Consider the following 22,741-nt stretch of genomic DNA (forward strand, 5'->3'; position numbering starts at 1 on the left):
GCTTGTGGTGTTGTTTAATAATTGTTATTCTGTTTTGGCAAATCAGGTTTCAATGTTGGCACAATAAGCTTTTTTAATTGTATATTAGTTTTCAAAATAAACGTCACACAAACATTTAATAGACAAATACCAGATCACAAGAAGATGATAAAAAATCATATTGTAAACCGTCAATAAGTCAATAGCACTATTAGGCTCATTATGAGTTGGCCGGCCCAGAAATAAGGTGCAGGTAACAATGTGTACAGGCACCTTTCCGGACTGACAAACTCCAAATCTGCCGGTAGGGATGTGAACTACCAGCTGGCATGACCTGCTGGTAGCTCTGGTCCCTATCGGCAGACAATTTCCGCATCCCCATCCCATGGAGTCCTATGGAACTCCATGGGAATGGGGATTTACAGGTGTCTCCGCGGCCCGTACTTACTATCCTGGTAATACCAGGATATTGGGCAGACGAGACGGTACAGTAATCTGCCGGTATCCCGCCAGAATTACCGGCGGGATACCGGGGGACTTGTAATAAGCCCCATAACAAAAAGCCTCTAAGTAGTCTGAAACAAAGCTCTTTAAAAAAGACAATTAGATTACATTTTATATTAATCCATTTGAACTGTTAATTTCATTTAATTATCGACATGTTTCATTATGATTGTCTGAGGTCCTAAAACAAGGAAAAGGCAGACCCATATAATGCTCTCCTGAATTCCTTTTTCCTATCTCATACTGCCTAACGTATCTGGACAGCTTTTAAGCAGCTACACTTTAATCTTCATCTCTATTTCGTTGCCCAAAAGAACAAGCATTGCTTTGCCAGAATTGTGTTACCGCAAGAACAACAGAGATTTGGTTGCCATGCATCAAATGTTCCCAAAAGTTTTCTGTCTCTAGGAAGGCCACAGCATGTACAAACCTCTCGTAAAAGCACTCTCTAAGTATTGCAGCACCCTTATAATGTATCTAAGATTCCTAAGTGCTTCCTACTAGGAAACTCATAATATACAGTTGCACTCTGCCCTGACTAGGGTAGGTGCTCATGTAGCTTATGTATAGTTTTTTGATTCAAGGGTGATATATTATTAAAGTGATACTTTCTGAATGCTTTGCTCTAAATTTCCCTCATGATACTCCTAATATCACACATGATTATGTCATCAGACGATGTGTAACCTATATTTAACGAACATTTTCTACAACCTTCTATGAAAGAAGGGAGGGGGTTATCTGCGCTAGACATCATCATTTCTCTTAGCATTTCCCACATGATATTAGGTTCGACCAACTACATTTTAGCCCAAAATGAGTTCTTCTTAGGTGGAGCAGCATCTCCAGCAAGGTAAGGCCATTTGTGCTTTCGTTGATAACTTTTCCTTAACATTTCCTTCAGACCTTTGCTTATTAACGAAACCCTAAGACATATCAATTTACCAACTAGCTCTTATTTGTTATTGTTAATGTACCAAACAATGTATATGATGCTCCGCCTTTTGTATTGGCCCAATATAATGAGCTCACTTATACTGTGGTTTGTGATAAATGTTTATCCTTGGCATTTGGACAACAGGTTTCTAGAGAACTTTAAAGCCCTACTTTATTAAAAAGCCTTTTGAGGAGTCTCAGCTCTACAGTGGGTCTGAAACCTACATCCTTTGGTAGTTGAAAGTAACCTGTATACTACTCGTTCCTAACTTCCTCTTTTATAACAAGCTCTCCCCACAAGGAGACTCATGATGGGCAGGTAAAGGAAAAATAAAAACGTTTTGAGAGCTGCTGAATTAGAATGCATTGAGGTTGAAACTTTTGGCATACAGACACAACTGCTTCTCAGGAGGGCTACACTCGCTGTTGCAACAGGCATTGTTATGAAAACTACGGCACTTTAAGAGGGAAGGAATACGGTACATAGCATCCTATTCTAGAGGATAAAGGGTCAACAGTGGCCACCAGACCTAAATACTTTGTAATCTGACGGGAGGCATTAAAATGTTGGCAAATGCCGAGACTGAAATTATGGGCATTTAGCAACACCTATTATGCCAGTGCCAATGGCAATGGTTCCAAAGAGGGCGTCTCTGGTAGTGTTCAGGAGGAAGTTGGTAAAAGGCCTGGATGACGCCTGCTCTTCTGATCTCCCACCCATCCTGAGCTCTTAGGCATGTGCGAGCAGAATTTAAAGTTCCCTGCAGAAGTCCTTCCGGGAGCACTTGGAGTAGGAAGCTTGACAAACCTTAAACGTGGCCTGGAAAAAGGACTCCCATTTCTCTGTTGTGGAGAAGGAAGTGGGAAACGGACGCTTTTTACCGGATTCCACTAAATTTGGTGCAAAGTAATCTGAATACGAATGGTGTTGCCTTTGATGCAATTTTCAATAAAAGGAAGAGTGAATCCTGGAAGAAGTGGACTCACTTTGAGAATATTGGCGTCTCTTCTTCCTTTTCTTTCTGTTATCCTTTTCCTCTGAATGTGATCAGTGTTCCACAGATGGGATCGCTAATCTGGTTGTCTTTTTAGAAGAAGATTTCTCTGGGTTTCTCTGGAAGAGGCCATGTGCAGCCTCACCGCCATAGAGGCTACTGTTATATGGCTCAATGGGGTTGTTTCCCAGACTAATAAATATGAAGAGGGTTGATTGGCAACATTCATGAAGCAGTGGCACTCCAGACAAGTTTAAAATCCTGAATTGGGAGAAGAATTTTCTGAAAAATTAGTATGAAACGCTGAGTGACTCTTTGATGAAAAAATGTCCTGCATTTAACAACTAAAGGAAATGACGTAGGTGAGACTTTGGGGGTATCTCTGGTTGGCATTGCCTCTGGTATGAAACAGTGACAAGGAGTCATGATGGAGCCATCCTCTGAGCCACATGGTGCAATCTTGCGACAGTGGAAAACATTCTACAGTGGACAGAGTCTGAGCTGTATGTCACAAATTGAGGAATCTATGGGAGGCATGTATCCGTTAGAAAAATAAATATTTATAGGAATATTACAAACAAAACTGAATTTGGGAACATTTCTCTCCCCACTTTCATCTTATTTGTTTAAAGACAGGCGCCTGCTAGATTTGCACGTTTCAAGCTAAATCTATAATTGATCTTCCTACTACGATACCCACAAGCATGCACATTTGTCGCAATATCGTAGTGTAATAATGTTTTTGTTGACACCTGAATGCTGAGCACTTGAGACACAACTATCAAATTCCTCATAACGCATGGCATTTCATTGGCATTTGGGAAAAAAATTACTTGTGATAACCATTAGAAAATTATTTTCGTCCCGGTCTTTATAGTGCATCATTAAATTATGCAAACCTGTTTTCCAATATGTTAATTTTAACTTTGGTTGGTTGTATAATCATTCTCCATAAACATAAAATGATCACTAATTGTGCAACAATTCAGTATCATACTAATATCTGTACTCCACAAAACACATTCTTCATCAAAAACGATTGAAAATTGTTAAATAACAACACATATGGTTTACAGCTTTATCAATGGCACAAAGCATGAAGTGCTAACTTGCATATTTTACTCACCCTTCTTTGGTTAGCAAACATTTGTGCTCAGCACAATGCAATGCATATCTGTGCAAAGTTTAAAAGTGCATTATATTGGTAAATAGTTAGAAAGACTACTTATAACAAAAGGAACAAACCTTTAAACATTCAGTGCCATTAAAGGGAGGGCAGACAACACTAGAACCCAGAATCATTGCACCCAGAGGGGTCTTTGAGCATTCATATTTAGTGCAATTGTAGACCCAGGTGCTTCCCACCTAAAAATGCAAACAGAATAGACAAGTTCAAATCAAATAGTATTGTACAAGTATGCAATATACCTGAAATTTGCTGTCATGATTTTTCACTTTGTTTTGCATTTCAAAAGCAAAAAGTGAGCAGTAAAATTTACAACATGTTAATGATGTATCTCTAAAAAGAATACATTACTTACCTCTAGTAATATTCTTTATGATGGATTCACAGATTCCTCATTTTAGATGTATTCTTCCTGCTTTAGTAAATCTCAGAAAATATTTCGACAGCAGCGGTTGTTGTACAGCATGGGCTTTGAGGTCCCTCATTGAGTTATTTCCTGGAGGCTGGACTTTAGTAGGTTGCACAGCACCACATGACCACAGTTCTATTGTTTTTTTGCCAAGCTCAGCTGTGCTGGAAAATTATTTAACATGAAAGTATTTTCATAGACAATGCTCTATCAGAGGAGCAGGATGGGAGACCAGTAAGGAATCGATGTGAGGAACATCCATCAGAAAGATCATTTCTGCAGGTAGGTAATTTGAGATTCTACTGGACTGTGTCCTCGCACAGATTTCTCAACTTAGATAGACTACAATAGCAGTATGGTCATGTAGGAGGAGGAAAGAGAGATGTCTGAAGCAATAGTCAAATCAAGACATTTTGCAAGATCGCTCTGACAAAACGTGTGCCTTTGACCCGAAAGAGCATCCAGGCAGTAATGCATTGTCAAGGTGTGTAGCAAGGGCCATGTTGCAGCCTGGCATATGAGTAATATCGCTACTCCTCTTTGGAGAGTCAGAGTAGGGGCCATTCCTTTAGTTGAGTGTGCTCTAAAGCCACCAGGAATCCCCTTTCCTGCAAAGGAGTAGCATTCGGAGACACATAAGACTATCCATCTAGATCATGTCTATTTTGTCACAGCTTTACCTAGTCTGGGACCAGTGTAGCCTACGAAAAGTTGATTCTCCGTTCTAAACTCCCTTGTGTTAGAGGGGTAATAATGTAATTCCCTCCTTGGCTTTAACCAATGAAAACTTTCTTCGTCTTGGATTGATGAAGAGGAAGGTTAAATACTGGAAGGTACATTTTTTGGGAGAGATGAAACTCAGAGACCACCTTAAAAGAAAAGTGAGGCGTACTTTGAGTATCACTATGTCTTTAGAAAACATGTGAATGGAGGTTTGCAGGAAAGAGCTTGCAACTACGCAAGTCTATGCACGGAAGAAATTGCCACCAGAAATATAGTTTTCCACATAATGAGCCTGAGCGGACAACAATGTGTCAGTCAAAGGGACCTCTCATCAGGCAAGTCACCACAAGATTTAAATCCCAGGACGACACAAAGAAAGGAGCCAGGGGGAAAGTATTGTTAGAACCTTTATGGAATTGCATCACAATTGGCATTGTAAAGTGTGATCCTTGTTTAGGTATGCTCTTAAAAATGGCAAGCGAGCTGCATAGGGAAGGGTTGACCGAGTTGATGTCATTAGAGGGGAGGTCCTCAAATGGGAGTGTCATATAAAGGATATACTATCGTCTCTGGGTGAAAACATCCTGTGGGAGACCCCCCTGAATGTAAATAATCAGACTTGTGTCCGAATGAAAGACATCCAAGAGCCGCTTGGTGGAAGCAGCGAACGGATTACAAGTTGGCCCGGAATATCTCCTACATAAAACAACATTAGGTTTCGAAATCTATCTTGACCAGCACTGTTTCCTCTGTGAGAGGGGTCTGTACATACAGTTTAGGTTGGGGATATTGCCCTTGGCACCGATCATTAAGTGCTGGAACCTGAGCGAGAGTGAAGAGGGACCATTATTTGGGGCTAAAAATGAGTCGATCACTCACTTCCTTCTGGTCTGCCCAAAGTCGCTTAAGTTTAGGTGACTATATTTACACCCGAAATTTAGAGCAAAGGGGCTTTGACAGACTACAGAGGCAGTGAGCTTTTGCAAAAATATAACACGCAGCCATGGGATATTCGCCTGAGGTGGTAGAAAGACCAACATTTGTGACATGTCTAGCATTGCTCCTGTGAATAGTAACTGCATGTCTGAGAGCACATTTGTGATTCTATATTTAAAGAAAGGTCTAGGCTCTATAGCAGCACCTTTGTCTGTTGAAGCACAAATAGCACCCCCTCTCAACAGGCTGGTTTTATCAACCACTTGTACAGATAAAAGCTTTACACCAGTCAACTGGAAGTGAGTTACTACCAGAGCCATCATCATAAACTCTCAGAGCATTTGTCAGTTCAAAAGGTAGCACCTAAAACTGCCAATGATGGCCCACAGGGATAATCTGCAGGTACTAACTATGAGCTGTCAATATGGCACAGGGAAAATGGCATGCCTAGAATCAGAGCCAACATTACCACCTTGAATATTTATTTCTTCATAATTTTGTTGAAGCACCTCAGGTCTAAAATCAAGCTGACCTCCCCTAGTTTTAGTTTTGTTTTTTATAAAATATTGAAAGTAAAACCCTGCAAGATAGTTGTCTGCAAGTACTCATAATTCTACCCATTTCTATTGTTTCTTTTTCGGAGCATTTCTTCAACATACAAGAATAACTACATTTTCTCGTACTCCTGGCACTATAGCTGTGGTGGGAAATCTTGTGGAAGTCTCAAGAATGGTAGAATGTTTCCCTATTCAACCATACACAGGACCACTGGTCTTTAAACCATCCTTTCAGTTCTCATAAAAGTCCTCCATTCTGCCCCAATCAGTGACTGATGGTTCAAGCACACATCAAAACAGCTTTCTTTGAGTAGCTGCCCCTCAGATCCCATTGACTAGGAGCATGTATTCAGCTGGCCACAACTGCCCCTTACACGTTTGTTAATGGGCTACCCTGAAACTGGTATCCCCTACCAAATCAGTGCTACCATTATAAAGAGGCATGGATATGGGATCATTTTCGACGGGCAACCCTGGAGCCCTCTCCCACTCTGTAATAGTTGTCTGTCTCTCCAACAGTAGTTCAGGGTACCCTGCTCCAGAAGGTTCCAGAGGCCTCTCATTCCTACTGAAATGTTGTTGTTTGGAAGACATGGAAAGCCTCGTAGAATATAGTCTCTTCTGATGCTTCTTATTTTGAAAGCAACTGAAGGACTCCAAACAAGCACACCCTAGTTCCACGACTCCCTGTGGGACTGAGAGCTAGATGATTGCCTTTGCATGCAACATATAGTTTATTAAATAAAATCGAACTAAAGCAAAAAAAGTGAAACAAAGATAGAGAGCTTCTGTGTGTTGGAGTCAAAGGCGCTGAGCACATGTCGATGTCCTGCAACCAGTGGTGTTGGAACAGGAGCTGTTGGAATACGCCAGATGGTGCCATTTATACCTGAGGTACTATGAATTCCAGTGGCAGTCCCTCATACAGTGTGCAAGTGTGAATGCTGCTTTTCAGGGCCAAGTAAGTGTGATTTAAATGTTTCAGAGTTCCCATCGTAGCTGCTGGATATTTCACATATATATAGAATCTGTAGATGAAATAGTATTCATTAGTATGTACTGAGGATAATATATGATATCCTAAGCCATCTTTCAACTCTGAAAGCCTCTGATGTGGCAAATAGATATTGCCACTGAAATAGATTTAGCCCAATTGCTTTATTTACTCACTGCCACAAAGAAAATTGATATCTAGGAAGATTAGTCGAGAACCTGGGCATACAAATTGGGAGTCACCTGCCCTGGGTAGTAACTGCATTGAAAGACTACAAAGATAAAGAGCCATAGCATTATCCCCTCTAAATACCAACCCAGAGAAAATAAAGAAAACATGTAGGCCTATCATGGCAATTAGTCCATAGAAAAATATTAATCAGGCACAGAGGGACAAGGCATTCAAGGTGGATCGCCTGTCACATACCTCTACACGTTCTGATTAATTGAAGCCACTCAGCTGTCTTTTTTCATATGTTCATTATTGGGTCTTTGATTGCTTCTGCAAAGAGAAGTAGTTGATGCTCTTCCCAGGGTCCTTTCCTCAGCACAGCCATGATATTTTCATGATATTTCATGCCCAACATGTCCAGTAGTGAAACATTCAAAGTACTTAAGGAGGGAAATTACTCATAGGCTGCAGGGGCCCCAGTCAAATTAGAACATAGCTAGAGAAATCATCTTCTCATCTCTTGCACTGAATACTTCTGTTATTGCTTATCCTCTCAATGTATGTGACCATTTCTTCCTTCTTTTTTCCCCAGCCTAACCCCCTACCATATCCCCACACCCTCCTCAGCTACTTTTCCACTGTGTCATCTGCAATCTTTTTTGATTCTGCTTCTTTTCTATCCTTGCTGACCATCTCCTCTCTACCTTCCATTGAAACATTTGCTTTCCCCTCACCTCATCAAGCTGTGTCAACCCTTCACTATATTCTTCAATCTACTCTTAACTCTCTGCAGCCTGCGAAATCATTCTTTCCATATCATAAACCCCCTCAATCTTGGCTTTCTTCTTCACTCCTCACGCTGAGATCTCCACTCCAGAAGGCAGTGCGTTGATCGAAGAAATACCAATCACCTTCTGGTCTTACTAACCTTGCTTGCCTTCACTCATTTTATGATTCACATCTACTTTAGGCTCAAAATTGATTTATTGCTGACCTGACTTTTTCTCTCAACACCCCGTAATTCCCCCATCTTCTTAATTGTATTCTCTCATATACCCGCCTGATTCTTTCATGTGTTCACCTCTTTTATCTTCTGATTTTGCCAATTATTTAATCTCTCAAGTTTCTTCTGTACAGTCTTCATTTACTGACACCCCACTAACCTCCTCCCTTCCACAATACTACTCGTTCTGGGTTCTTCTGTTCCCCCTCTATCATCTTTCCATTCCCTTACTGATTCTGACACTGCTGATCTCCTACTCCTACTTCATGCCCATTCTACCACCTCACCACTTGATCCTCTCCCTTTTTCCTTTATTCCCATCACATATCCTCAAGTCATTCCTTACTTTACCTGCCTTTTCAATCTCTCTTTATCTTCTGCACTCATACCATCTTATTTCAAACATGCTTTAGTTACTGCTATTTGGAAAAACCAACCCTGGATTCTACTCTATCTGCTATCAACCCATTTCTCTTCTTCTTCTTCATTTTCTCTCTAAGCTTTTGGAAAGGGTGTTCCATACAAAAGTCTCATCTCATCTAAATCTGCACTTCTTACTCCCTCAATTAAAATCTGTTTTTCATCCATCTCACTCTACTAAAACTGCTCGTCTTTTCATCTCCAATTCTCTACTGTCAGCACATCAGGTTCAGCTTTTGACACATTTGATCACCCTAGTCCCCTTTCATCTCTCACCTTTTTTGTTCTTTCCAATTCAGCATTTTACTGTTTTGTTCTTATCTTTCTGATTGCACTTTCTCAGTTTCCTGGGCCTCATCTTCCCATTCCCTTCAATATGGTGTTTCCAAGGGTTCTGTATTTGATCCACATCACTTTCCCCTTTACACCAATCAAATATAAAATCTTATATTCTCTTGTAATTTTATTTGTAACTTTTATGTGGACAAGTCACAGATCTTGTTTTCTTTCTTCTACTTTACAGACACTTTCAAATCTATGGTTTCTGCCTGGCTCTCTACTGTTCAGGCCTCGGTGCATACTCAATTTGTCAATTTCAACCCTATGAAAACAGAAGTCCTTTTTCCTGCTTCTACTTCTTCTCCCTCTCCCACTCATCCTGGCCAATCACAACCAGAGTCTTTTTTTACTTTTCTGTTTCTTTCTCTATGCACATCTCCAATATTGCTTGTTTATGACGCTTTCATCTCTATAATATTAGCAGTGCTCATGTCTTTCTCTCCTTTGATGCTATGAAACTCTGAATGGCCTTGCATATCTTTTCTCATCTGGATTAGTCAACCTCCCTGCTTCTAACCTTGCCCTTCGTCAGTCAATTTTTAACTCAACTATTCATCTCATGTTCTTTTTACCAATCCAACTCTACTCATTTTCATTTCTTTCAATGAACTCTCGCCTTCTTTTTAACTGCGTTTGTATTGCTTATAAATGTATATATGGCCTTGCTGCATCCTATCTAGCTTCCCGTGTTACTTCATACTCTCTGTATCACTTTCTTAGCTCTCAATCGATAGATCTACTTTTGATTATCTGTGCCTCATCTCACTCGCAATTATTCTCTTTGCTAGCCCATAAGCATTGGAACTCTCTTCAATTATCTGTTTCCTCTTCTACTACTCTACATATCTTTTGGACAAGCCTAAACAACTACCTTTTGTCTGCTCTTTCAAATAGTTGATTGTATCTTTCTAACGCCAATTATTTATCCCATTTGTGGCGCTACCCGATGACTGGGCATGCACGCGGCGGCGTGACGATGCACGCCGCCGCGTGCAACATAAATAAGCGGGACGTTCCCGGCTGCGGCAGAGCGACCGGGAAGCCCGAACCTAGAAGGACGTGTCCGTGTGAGTCCTTCGGTGCCGGGGCCTGTGGCGATGCGCAGGGGGTCGCCAGCAACCCCCAACAGTGGCGACGAGTGGGGGAGACGATGCCCGGGCCCGGCGTTGACTATGCATATAATTTATTCACCGAAACGAAGTCGGATTGAAAACTTCGTTTCACGCCGCAGGTATTGCGTTACCCACGCGGCTTGCGGCCATTTTGTCAAATGGCTGTGGGACTTCACGAAGCTCCGGTTTGGGCTCTGAAGCGGCCCCAGGTCTAATTTTTGGAACTCTTGATTGCAGGCAGGCATACCTGCATGCACATGTGCCTGAAGAGGATTTTTACCATTTCCTTAGGTCTTCTACGTCGAGTGAAAGCAAGAAGGAGAGCCATAATGTCTGAGTTTGTAAAGCCCACACATTTTCTTCTTCCAATTTTTGGAGCAGCTGAAGGCTGGGGGGCCTTCTTCATCCTCTTCATCATCAGACTGGTGGCCCCACTGATCTTCATCCTCTTCATCATCACAGAGGTGTAGTGCAGCAGCTGTTTTTCTCCATTGGTGCTGGCTGGAGGTTTTTGGAATGGATGTTTGAGTTGCGGCCCCTGTCTTCCACCCTGGGGGTGCCTGTGCGCTCGAACTGATGAGCGATACTGAGGACCAGGTCGGAGCGGCGGTGCAGCAGCCTCCACGTGCGCCAGCAACACCTCTAGTTTTGCTGCCTCCAGTGCAGCCGGCACAGCAGCCTCCGGTGGGTCAGGCAGGCCTTCAGGGTCCTCTACTTCCAGCGCAGCCTGTGGCAGCACCTGTTGTTCAGCAGTTTCTCCCCGTTATGGCCCAGGTACGTGCACAAGCGGCTCTGCAGCCCATCCTGGAGTTTGATGTATCGGGCCCACCTTCCAGTTTGGAGCCCAGATGGAGAAGGTGGGTGGACCGCCTGGACATGTACTTTCGGGCTGCCCAGGTGGTGGATGATGATACCTGGCTGGCAACCATGCTGTATTCGGCAGGTCCATCTCTCCAGGAGACTTTTGAATCGCTTCCGCCTGGGGATGGATCCTATGACCAGGCGAAGGCCGCTCTGCAGGCCTACTTCCTGCCTCTCTCCAATGCAGATTATGAACGTTTTGTCATGCTCTCTGCTAAACAGAAAGACGATGAGACTCTGGACACTTTCTACGGGCGCCTAAGGCGTCTCTCGCTGGCTTGCGCTTGGGGTGATGCGGAGGACATGATCAGGAGGATGCTGATCCAGGCTTCTTCATCAGGCAAACTAAGGCACCAGGTGCTAAGGGAGCCTGGAATTACGCTTCAGCGCATCCTTGAACTGGGGAGGTGCCATGAGGTGTTGGAGGCGAGGGCAGCTAGAATGGAGGCCGGGTCACGCCCCATCAAGACCGAAGAGGTATGTGCAATGTGGCGAGGTGGCAGGGGCACCCGAAGACCTGGCAGCAGTCCCCGGGATCGAGCCGGGAGGGCAGGAGAAATCTGCCAAAAATGTGGGTATGACCTGCCCCACCCTGCTGAATGCCCTGCGGCTAGAAAGACCTGTGGACGGTGTGGGCTACCCGATCATTTCTCGAGAGTATGCAAAGCAGCAATGCCGGTATTGGTACCGAGAGGCCCGGGGCGGTCCAGTCTCAATCGCCAGGGTCGACCATCCAATGTCGCTCAGGTGGATCAGACTGAGGAGGATGCCCAGGTGGAGGAAGCGGAAGAAGAAGACGAAGAGAACGTCTTCTTTGTCTCGAGTGTGGGGATCCTGAAAAGCAAGAACAGGAGACAGCCATGGTGTGTGGTCGAGGTGAACCGGTCTCCAGTCCCCGTCTTCGTGGACACTGGGGCGTCGGTGAATGTAATGCCCCGTGGACACTATGATGCCATGGACCAGCCCCCCCAAGCTGGCTGCTCCCAAGGCCCGCATCTTTGCCTTCGGTGGTGTTGACCCCATTCCTCTGGACGGTGTGTTCGTGGCAAAAGTGGAACATGAGGGCTCCCAAATCACTGCACGATTCTACGTGACACCCGTGAGCACCAACACGCTGTTAAGTTGTGCTGCAGCAGAGGCTCTTGGTATCGTCAGCTTCGCATACTCTGTCTATTTAGAGGACATTAATAACCTCCTCGAGAGGTATGACGCACTTTTCAAGGGGATCGGGCAGATGGCTGGTGACCCAGTGAGGTTACACATTTATGAGTCGGTGCAGCACATTGCCCTGAAACATCAAATGACCTTGTCGACAAGGAGCTGGACAATTTGGTCAATCTTGACATTATAGAAAAGGTGGAAGGCCCGACGCCCTGGGTGTCCCCGATAGTGGTGACACGGAAGCCTAAACAACCCGATGCTGTGAGAATCTGCGTCGACATGAGGCTCCCAAACAAGGCCATAAAGAGAGAGAGACACCTCATCCCGACGATCGATGACATCATTGCAGAGGTACAGGGCGCTCGTTTGTTTTCAAAACTGGACCTTCAAGCAGGCTATCACCAGGTTGTCCTCCAGCCCGGGTCGAGGTACATTACCACCTTCATGACACACCGAGGGCTATACCGCTATAAGAGACTGAGTTTTGGCGTGTCCTCGGTGGCGGAGGTGTTTCAGAACATTATTCGGGGCGCCCTGGCTGATCTACAGGGCGTTCTAAACATAAGCGACGACATCCTGGTGTTTGCAAGAACACAGGTGGACCACCTGAGGCGGTTGGCAAAGACGTTCAGAAGACTACAATCTTTGGGACTCACCCTCCACAAAGAGAAGTGTGAATTTCTCCGACCATCGATAGAATTCTTTGGATTTGTATTCAAAGAAGGGGGGGTGTCTCCTGATCCCCGGAAGGTGCAGGACATAAAGAAGGCACAGCCTCCGGAGTCCGTGTCTGAGGTGCGAAGTTTCCTGGGCATGGTTACATACTGTGGACGGTTCATTAAAAATCTGGCCTCCAGATCGGAGCCGGTCAGGGCACTGACCCGGAAGGATGTCATCTGGAATTGGGGCCCGCTAAAACAGGCGGCTTTTGAGGACATAAAGGGTGCCCGGGCGGCTAAAGACACCATGTCATTCTTCGATCCAGCATTACCATCAGAGATCATCGTTGACGCCAGCCCTTTCGGCTGACACAAATTGACAGTGGTGGGGACGTCCGCCCGGTAGCATATGCCAGCAAGACCATGTCCGATGCGGAGCAGCGATATTCGCAGATCGAGCGCGAAGCGCTGGCAGTGCTGTGGGGATGCCGGCATATCCGGCTCTACGTCCTTGGACGCCCGGTGACGGTGGTGACAGACCACAAGCCGTTGCTTCCCATCCTAGCAGGGTCGTCATCCAAGCCACCGGCATGCATTGAGAGGTGGTTGCTCGCCCTTTTGGAGTATGGAGTCACCTTGGTATACCGGCCAGGGGCGAACAACGCTGCAGACTATCTCTCCAGACACCCTGGGGCGTCCGCAGGCGAAGTCCAGGACGCCTGTGCAGAAGAAGCAGAAGAGCATGTCCGTGTGGTGGTGGAGGCAGCCACGCCAAATGCCATGCCTCTCCAGGAGCTGGAGGCAGCTGCAGCGCAAGATGAGTGCTTCCAGATCCTAAGGCACTCGATGCAACAGGGCTCTTGGAAGTTGGTGCTGGAGGCTCTGGTGGGGCGCACCCAGGAGGCCAGAACCGGACTGGAGCAACTATGGAAAGTCCGGGAGGAATTATCGTTCTCAACATCTGGCCTTCTGCTCCATGGAGATCGGATTGTGGTGCCCCAATCGAAGGTCGACGAGGTGATCGCCTTGGCTCACCGTGGTCATCAGGGTGCCGCCAAGACCAAGGCACGTCTACGGCTGAAGGTGTGGTTCCCGGAGCTGGAACGCAAGGTGGATGACTTCGTGGCGGCCTGTGTGTGGTGCCAGGCGGCATCTCCCCTGCAGCGGGAACCTGCAATAGAGACAATGTCTAGGGGGACGCGCCCTTGGGAGACTGTTCATGCAGACTTTGGATCCTCCACCATGGGCACCCACTTCCTAGTTCTGGTCGACGAGTACTCGAGATACCCCGAGGTGGAGTTTGTGGTCTCTGTGGCGTTCGAGCACGTTGTGGTGGCCGTGGAAAAGGTGTTTGCGGCCCATGGGTTCCCATGCACGCTGTGTTCGGACAATGGGGCGCCATTCCAGAGCAAACGCTTCTCGGAGCTGATGGAGAGCTATGGGGAGGTGCACAGGAAGATCATGCCCCTCTGGCCCCGAGCCAATGGTGAAGCAGAACGGCTCATGAGGAATCTAAATAAGACTTTTAGAATTGCTCAGAGACAGGGGCAGTCACTCCAGAGAGCCCTGTACCAGTTTCTGAGGGTGTATCGCACCACGCCACATGTATCCACTGGAGTGGCCCCGGCGGAGGCATTTTTCAAGCGGTGTCCTCGGGGTTTGCTACCGGAGGTAGGAGAGAAGGAACCGGGGGTGATCAATGACCAACAGGTCGAGATGGACCGGCGGCTGAGGATCGAGCAAGAGAACATTCGGAGAGGGCTTCGCCCGCAGCGGCTGGAGCCTGGCGATGAGGTCCTCATTCGGAATAGGCATCCCCATGGGAAGCTCTCCCTACCGTATGAGCCGGAACCGCTGGATGTTGTCGCAGTCCGGGGATCCATGGTGACTGCATTGGATGGACGGTCGGCGGTAACTCGCAATGTGAGTTTCTTCAAGAAACTGCGGTATCCAAGAACTGATCCACCTCCTGATCCAGACCCAGGAGAAATCCCTGGGGATGAAGGGGAAACACCATGTCTGCCTGAGTCCCCGGCCCGGGGCATGCCCATGGACAGATCACCCGTGCCGGAGGTGAGCAGGAGGTACCCCCAGAGGGCTGGGCAAGGGAAACCTGCTCACCTCAGCGACTACATGTTGGGTCACCTGGCTGATTGTCCTGACGATGAGTACTGTTAAGTAAGGGGACCCGGGTGGATGTCAATAAAGGGGTGTTTTGAACATGGGGCCTTGTGAAATGTTAAGTATTCGTTTTGTTGTGGTTTGCAGTGTCTAGTATTAGCATTGTTATTGTTCTCCTGGAAAAAGGAGGAGTGTGGCGCTGCCCGATGACTGGGCACGCACACGGCGGCGTGACGTTGCACGCTGCCGCGTGCAACATAAATAAACGGGGCGTTCCCGGCCGCGGCAGAGCGACTGGGAAGCCCGAACCTAGAAGGACGTGTCCGTGTGAGTCCTTCGGTGCCGGGGCTTGCGGCGATGCGCAGGGGGGCGCCAGCAACCAGCAACACCATTCATTATCGTATTAAATGTACCATTCCTTCTTAATGCTTGTTTAGCACTTTGATGAAAGCGCTCTAAAAATTCCAACAAATACCAAATGCTGGCCTTTGCATAGCATTGCACCCAATTACCAATGTCATATTACCTCTATGGTGTAGGAGTGGAAGCTACACACTGGCCCAACACTCTCCTGCATTCAATAGATAATCTGCTCTTCCCCTCGGTGTTTTAAAAGGGCTTCTCAATGAAAAGAGCCTTTTGGATCTGTGACGCTACCAAATCCTCCCGCTGGGCCAGCAGCAGCTGTTCAACTGGTCTCTCCTCGATTTCCACTGCACACAGTGACAAGCCCACAAGGATCCATGGTTGAATTCCAGAAGTGAAAGCCTGCAGACACACATTCTTTCCCTGGGTAATGTGTGCTGTTGTATGGAAGGCCTAGCCTATCCAGATTTCCAGACACAACATAGGTCAAGGATAGATGCTGTCTGTGTTTCTGGAATAATGGTAAGATGGCCTGACTCTACATTTTGAGAGTTTACCAAGAAGGAAATCTGCAAAAATTAGAATGTTTCCACATCACTAAATAACAAAAAGGAAGTTTAAATGGATGCTGCCCTCTGATTGGAGCTCTTTTTGGCTCGGTACACACATACTTGCCCCCATTTCTAAAAACCAAAGAACCTAAAAGACCTCCTGATTGCGAAGCGCTGCCATGTGCCTTTGTGAACCAGACTTTCAAACTCCTTGAGTGAGACCAGGACCAGAGCTCACTTCTCTGGTCTTGGGAGGATGAGACATAGCAACATACCATAATCTTCGGCCCTACAGATATTACCAGTTTAGGCCAAGGACATGGCTCTGTTCCTCAGAGAGACGACTCACAAATTGAGATGGCATCTGGCATAGCTTGAAACCAGCAGCTGCCCATGCCAACAAAAACAAGTCACGCCCATGGCCACTGCAATGATACCTACTCCCCTGGGAATTACTCCTTACTTACACTTCAGTGATGTGGTCAAACTGAACACTAAGTCCCTACCTTCCCTGGACCAGGCATGGTCAGCAACATAGCAGAATTGCCAAACAAACATCTGTGGCTATATCAATGTGCTTACCAAAGGAGATCCCACCTTCAGTGACTGTGAAGCTGCTTAACTCACAGGGAATCTGCCTAACAAAATGGACCCATCAAGACTGTACATTAGAAATGCCTAACGCTAAGAGGCCCAGACTCTGATAACTCTTTTGGAAAGAGACAAATATTCACAACTGCAATTATATTAATGTCAAAAAGCATTGTCAGGCTCTAAAATGGGTTCTCCTCCCACCCCAGTTTCTTCACATCAATACTGTGATACATGTCTAAATTGAAAAATAACTGATTTTCTGTTGTGAGGTGATTAACATAGGGTATTCATTCTGTGTCTCAATAAATGCACTAGGATTACTTTTTGTGTGTGACATGTGAGAAACCTGATGTATTCTCCCACCCACTCCCTCTGGCTCTTCAATTCAGGTGGCCAGTGAAGGGCCATTGCTTTTGGATTGCGACCCATGCGGTGGACAAGCAAGGGAGGATCACCTAAGTGGAGGGTTACGAGGGATTGGGAGGAGGATACCCAAGAGAAAGACATGGTATTCCCCGAATCCCAAAAATAGCCTTTATGGGGTATCTCCAATCTCACCCCATCTCCCTCTCACCATTTCCAACAAATATTGAGACGAGGAAGAGGCAACTAAGATCAGAAAAGATTACCCATAGGAATAACATGGGGAAACTAAGGGCAACCTTCCATAGAAAGAACTTGAGTTGTCCCACTAATAGAGTCCGGCAGGGTCAGGCAGTTAATAGTGACCATTTACACCTGACTCCGCTTGACTGTTTTTTTCACTATAAAAGGTATGGTTTTACACAGATGGATGAGTGAGCTGGAGAGGCATTTTGGACTAGAGAAGCCACAAAACTGGGAGCTGCAGGAAGGAGGATCTGGAGGAGAGTGGCGTGCTTCAACATTGGCCCAGTGTGTGAGGAGGGCTGTAGCATAGCTGGGGAGCTGTGTCTCCTGAGAGCCAGTGCAAAGATGCTGTGACCCTTCTGGCATAGTCAGTGTAATTTCTCGTTCTCTTGGGCCCTGTGCCGGGCCCAAGGGTATCTGAGGGGCAGGTTTTGAGACCCTGACCTCGACCCAAAGCATCCCGGAGAGCCCGTTCTTCAGTGCTACGTTACCTGGTGAGTTTTGCCTGACAAAGAGAGAGAAACTCAGGAGCGTGCGGGTGGCTGGAGCGAGAAAAAGAGGAAAAGAAAGGTTGGAAAAACGGCACGAAGCGGAAAGCAAGAAGCTGAAAGAGAGAAAGCAAGTGAAAGAAAGTAACAGAAGAGAAACAGTGCACACAAGCAGTGCAGAAATAAGAGAACAGAGAGTAAATAGCTTTGAATGGAAGGGCAAGCGGCCCGAATGTAAAGTTAAAAGCGAACTGAAGCAAAGTAAAGGAAAAGTGTGAGGGCGCACACGAAAGACAAAAGAGGGCAAGCGGCCTAAAAGGAAAGTAAGGAAAAGTTTCAAATAAGCACGAAGAAGGAAAGTGACACTTTAAAGGTGCAAGGATGCACAGCAAAGGAAAAGAAGTTCAAGTGTGCATGGCCAAAGACAGAAGAAGTCCACAGGGGAAAAGAACAGTGGAAGTGTGCACAACAAAGTAAAAGGCATAAAAGATAATACAAGTGTGCACGATAAACACCTGAACAAAAAAGTTATGATATGATATGGCATTTGTAACGCACCTATACAGAAGTGTTTCAAGGCGTGACAAGGGAAGGAAGGCGGAACAGAGGGAGGACAGAGACAACGATCTTACAAGACCAAGTGACATTGAGATTGCGCATGTGCACGGGGGGAGGGGAAATGTGCCCGGGGAAACATGGAATCAAAACAATAACAAGAGGTGCAGCCAGCATGTGGCAGGTGCAAGGGTAAGTGCAGACAGCAGGTGTCCAAAAGTGCAGGTAGCGGTACTGTAGGGTTACAGATACAGACCCAAGTGCAAGGATTCCCGGGAGGCAGTGCGGGTGTGCTACTGGGCAGGTAGGGACCTGGGCCCGAAATCAGAGGGTAGCCAGGTTACCAGTGCAGAATCAGACAGGAAATCAGCAAGGGGAAAGGAAGAGAGAAGGCAGAAGCAAAGAGGAGGGCTTTCAGGTGCTTCCGGAACCAGAGATGGTTCTCCTCAAATTTAAGAGAGGCAGGGAGGCTGTTCCAGAGGGAGGTTCCAGCAGAAGAAAGAGATCTACAACCAACTGAGGGAGTTGGAGGTGGAAGAGCGAAGAGCTTGAGTAGGAAGGTATTCATGAAGAGAGATTTGGAGGTATTGAGGACCCAAGCCCTAGAAGGCCTTGTGAAAAATGCAGAGGGTCTTGAACTTAAACATTGCAGCTACTGGGAGCCAATGCAGAGAATTCAGTGCTGAAGAGATACAATCCCTGAGCTTGAGGCCAAGCACAAGTCTTGCAGTTCTAAGGAAAATGCAAGTAAGAAATAAAGAGAGGGGCAAAGGATCACAGGGGTCACGCTAAGGAAAAGCAAAGAGCCTTGCCTTTTCGAAAAGCCTCTGATTATACCCTATGCGAAGATTGTATGTAAGAAAAGCTGTGAATAAGAAAAAGGCATATCCTGACCAGCTGAATTTGTCTTTGGAACTAGTGGGCCATAAACATGGGGAAGGGCACCCTGAGAAACCTAAAAGGAACTGTGATGTATTTTGTTTTGTGCTGAAAATTGGAAGAGGTCTGTGCATGGGAATGGCACCCTGAGAGGCCTAATTAAGCAATCAAAGTACAACCTGATAAAACTGACTTGTGTTTGAAAGCTTGAGGGGGCCTGAGATTGGGGAAGGGAACCCTAAGAGGCCGGGCCAAGTTGGAGACTTATTGGTTTACTTTATAGTGTGGAAAGGACTGAAGTGTGGGGAAGGGAACCCCCGAGAAGCTTTTAAAGGGAACTGTGATACATTTTGTTTGTGGCGTTTGAAAATGGAATAAGTTGAAGCTTGGGGAAGGGAACCGCAAGGAACTCAAAGACACTAAAGGTATTTGTATTCACTGCAAGGACCCGGTGAAGGTCTTGCAAGCAGGACTGTTTAATTGAACGCAGTTTGGTAAGCTTAAAACCACGCCTGGCAAGAAAGCCACCGGAAACCAATCATGGGTTTTGTATTTTTCTGTTGAACCACTACTTTTCATTTTTGACGCAAGACCCCCAAACAGATTTTTGTATAGAGTGAGGGAGAGCATAGGTTTAGACACAGACAGATCTTTTATTTGGACTTTCAGACATCAAGACCCTTTAGAAGCATCCTTTCAGGGAAACATCCTTTTAGAGTTAGGAGTAGTTAGGGATTACACCAACCCTAAAACCTTTAAGAAAGGTTTTGAAATCTTACTTTCTGAGTCTGTGTCTCACTTGCCACCATGCCTGTCTCACAGATTTCTCAAATTATGTTCATGTGTGCAGTGCTTGCTGGGGGAAATCTAAATATCTTTCTGAGTACCCACTGTTACAGGTGGCGAGTGACACCCCGGTCTCCCCGCAGGCATACACATGCGCACACGCATACACTCGGAGGAACACACGGGACGCGTGTTGCTGGTACGGGGTCCCGGCTGCAACTGCCGTCCGGGACCTCCTTTATTAACAACGTACATGCGCGGCCCAGAACGAGGCTCGTGCATGCGCACACTGCGTACGTACTACGCAACATCCCTCCTTTTCCCCCCAAACAATGAGCAACTCCAACATTAACAAATAACAGTCACAACCTGGGAACACAGGAACAGTTCTCGACCTCCTAAGAGACCGGGTCCATGATGAAGTCCTAGAACCTCTGCGGGGGTTGTTGCCCCTCGCGGCATGGGACCTTCTGGACTCCTCTCGAGGTGCTCTTGGTTTCTCTGGGACCTCTGGAATGTTCTTTGCCCCTCAGTGGCGATCCTGGTCTGGGTCCCGGCGCCTCTGGTGGCACAGGGGGTGGTGCGGCTTCGATCCGTGATTGTTCCCTTGGCATTGGCCGTCGTGACCATGGACCCCTTGACATGAGTCACTCTCAGCGGTTGGCCCTCGTACGGGAGGGACAGCTTACCCTCCGGCCTTCTGTTCCGGACCAGCACAGTGTCCCCTACCGCTATCGACTTCTCGGGCAGGTTCCTGCGGACACTTTCCCGCTCGTTCTTGATCCCCCGCTCCACGCATACCCGGTTATTGTCAATCACCCCAGGGCGGCGCCCCTCCACTTCCGGTAGCAGTCCTCTGGGGCACCGCTTGAATAGGGCCTCGGCCGGCTCGACCCCGGTGGACTGGTGTAGGGTCGTGCGGTACTCTTGCTGGAATTCAAAGAGGTTTTGGCGTAGTTCCCCTCCCCCATCCAGCGAGATTCTGAAGACCTTGTTGAGTGTCCGCATGAAGCGCTCGGCCTCCCCATTTGCCCTGGGCCAGAGCGGAGTGACTTGTTGGCGTTTGATCCCCCTTTCCTCACAATACCTGGCAAACTGCTGCCCCTGGAAGGGCAGGCCATTGTCCGAACAAAGCTCGGTGGGGAAACCGTGGGTGGCAAACATCTTCTCCAGTGCCAGGATGGTGTGGTCGCTGGCCGTGGATTCTACCAGCTCCACCTCGGGATAGCGTGACCATTGGTCGGCCACTGTGAGAAAGTACAGTCCTCTACCTGTAGAGCCAAAGTCAGCATGCACCGTCCCCCACAGCTGTTCACTTCTTTCCATTGCTCCGATTGGTGGTCCTCTTTCCACTGGACTGGCTGCTTGGCACGGTACGAATGAGCGCACAAACTCATCCACCCTTTGCTCCAGGTCCGGGAACCACACCTTCAGTCTTAGACGTGCCTTCGTCTTCGCTGTTCCTTGGTGTCCCTTGTGGGCCAGCTGTAGCACTTTCATCAACAAGGCTTGCGGGATGATGATCTGATGCCCTCTCAACAGAAGGCCTTCATCCACAACCGATAGCTCGTTGCGCACCTTCCACAGTGCTTGGAGATCTCTTTGTGCCCCGATCTCCCTCCTGGCGTTGTTAGTGAGCACCTCTCTCCACTCTCCACTGTCCATTGCCTCCTAGATGACCAGGAACACCTCATCCTCATTCGAGGCATCCACAATCTACTGACGCGCCAGGGCCACTGGCAGGGCCGCCTCCACAACACTGTGCACCATCTCAATACAGTCCAGCTCCTCGGCTGTGTCTGCGTGGCGGTGGCTTGGAGGAGGCGCCCGCCATAATCGTAATGAGCGGCTTGTGGTCAGTTATCACTACAATAGGTTTACCCAGAATGTAAATCCTGAAGTGCTTGCAACCCCACAGGATAGCCAGGGCCTCCCGCTCGATCTGTGAGTATCGTTTTTCTGTCTCTGTGAGCGCCTTGCTGGCATATGCGATTGGACGCATGAGCCCCTGATGGTCCGCTTGCATGAACACCGCTCTCAACCCCACCGGGCTGGCATCCACGACTATCTCTGATTCCCTGTCCGGGTTAAAGTACGCCATGGTTTCCTGGCCCGATAGGGCATTCTTGATCTCGGCAAATGCCCTTTGTTCCTTCGACGACCACGCCCATGCAACGTCATTCCTCGTCAGGGCCTCCAACGGCTCAGATAGAGACACCACGTCACGAATGAATCGCCCACAATAGTTCACCATGCTGAGGAAGCTTCTTATCTTGGCTGGGGATTCCGGCGGGGCCGCCTCAAGTATGTCTCTCACCTTCTCCAGGTCGGGCAATATGACCCCACATGGAATACAAACCCGAAGAACTCGATCAGGTTCTTGAGGAATTCACATTTCTTTCGGTGTAGGGTCAGCCCCAGACTTTTCAGTCTCTCCAAGGCACGTTCCAATCTTTTCAGGTGCTCAGACTCCGACTGTGCGAAGACCAGAATGTCGTCCGACATGTTGATGACGCCTTTTAGTCCTGCCAAGGCTCCCCGGATGACGTTCTGGAAGACCTCTGCCGCGGACGAGACACCAAAGCTGAGTCTTTTAAACTGATATAGCCCCTGGTGAGTCGTGAAGGTGGCGATGTACCGCGACTCGGGGTGGAGTTCCAGCTGGTGGTATCCAGACCTCAGGTGCAGATTGGAGAAGACTTTCGCCCCCTGCAGCTCGCCTACTATATCGTCTAGCGTGGGCGTAAGGTGACGCTCCCTCTTGATGGCAGCATTTGGCAGTCTCATGTCCACGCAGATGCGGACAGCCCCTGGTTGCTTGGGCTTTGGCGACACCACTATGGGTGA

General features: G+C 47.3%; 1 protein-coding gene across 1 annotated transcript in view; it reads right to left on the reverse strand.

Moving 5' to 3' along the window:
• Window positions 1–22,741, reverse strand: part of OTOGL (otogelin like) — a 1,792,821-nt gene that overhangs the window by 84,298 nt on the left and 1,685,782 nt on the right. Inside the window, exon 54 of the mRNA XM_069629328.1 lies at window positions 3,660–3,779. Within this exon, the coding sequence (XP_069485429.1) occupies window positions 3,660–3,779 (120 nt within the window). The remainder of the gene's footprint in view (window positions 1–3,659; window positions 3,780–22,741) is intronic.

This window comes from Ambystoma mexicanum, chromosome 12 (assembly GCF_040938575.1).
Source record: "Ambystoma mexicanum isolate Mex_15411 chromosome 12, UKY_AmexF1_1, whole genome shotgun sequence".
Lineage (NCBI taxonomy): Eukaryota > Metazoa > Chordata > Amphibia > Caudata > Ambystomatidae > Ambystoma > Ambystoma mexicanum.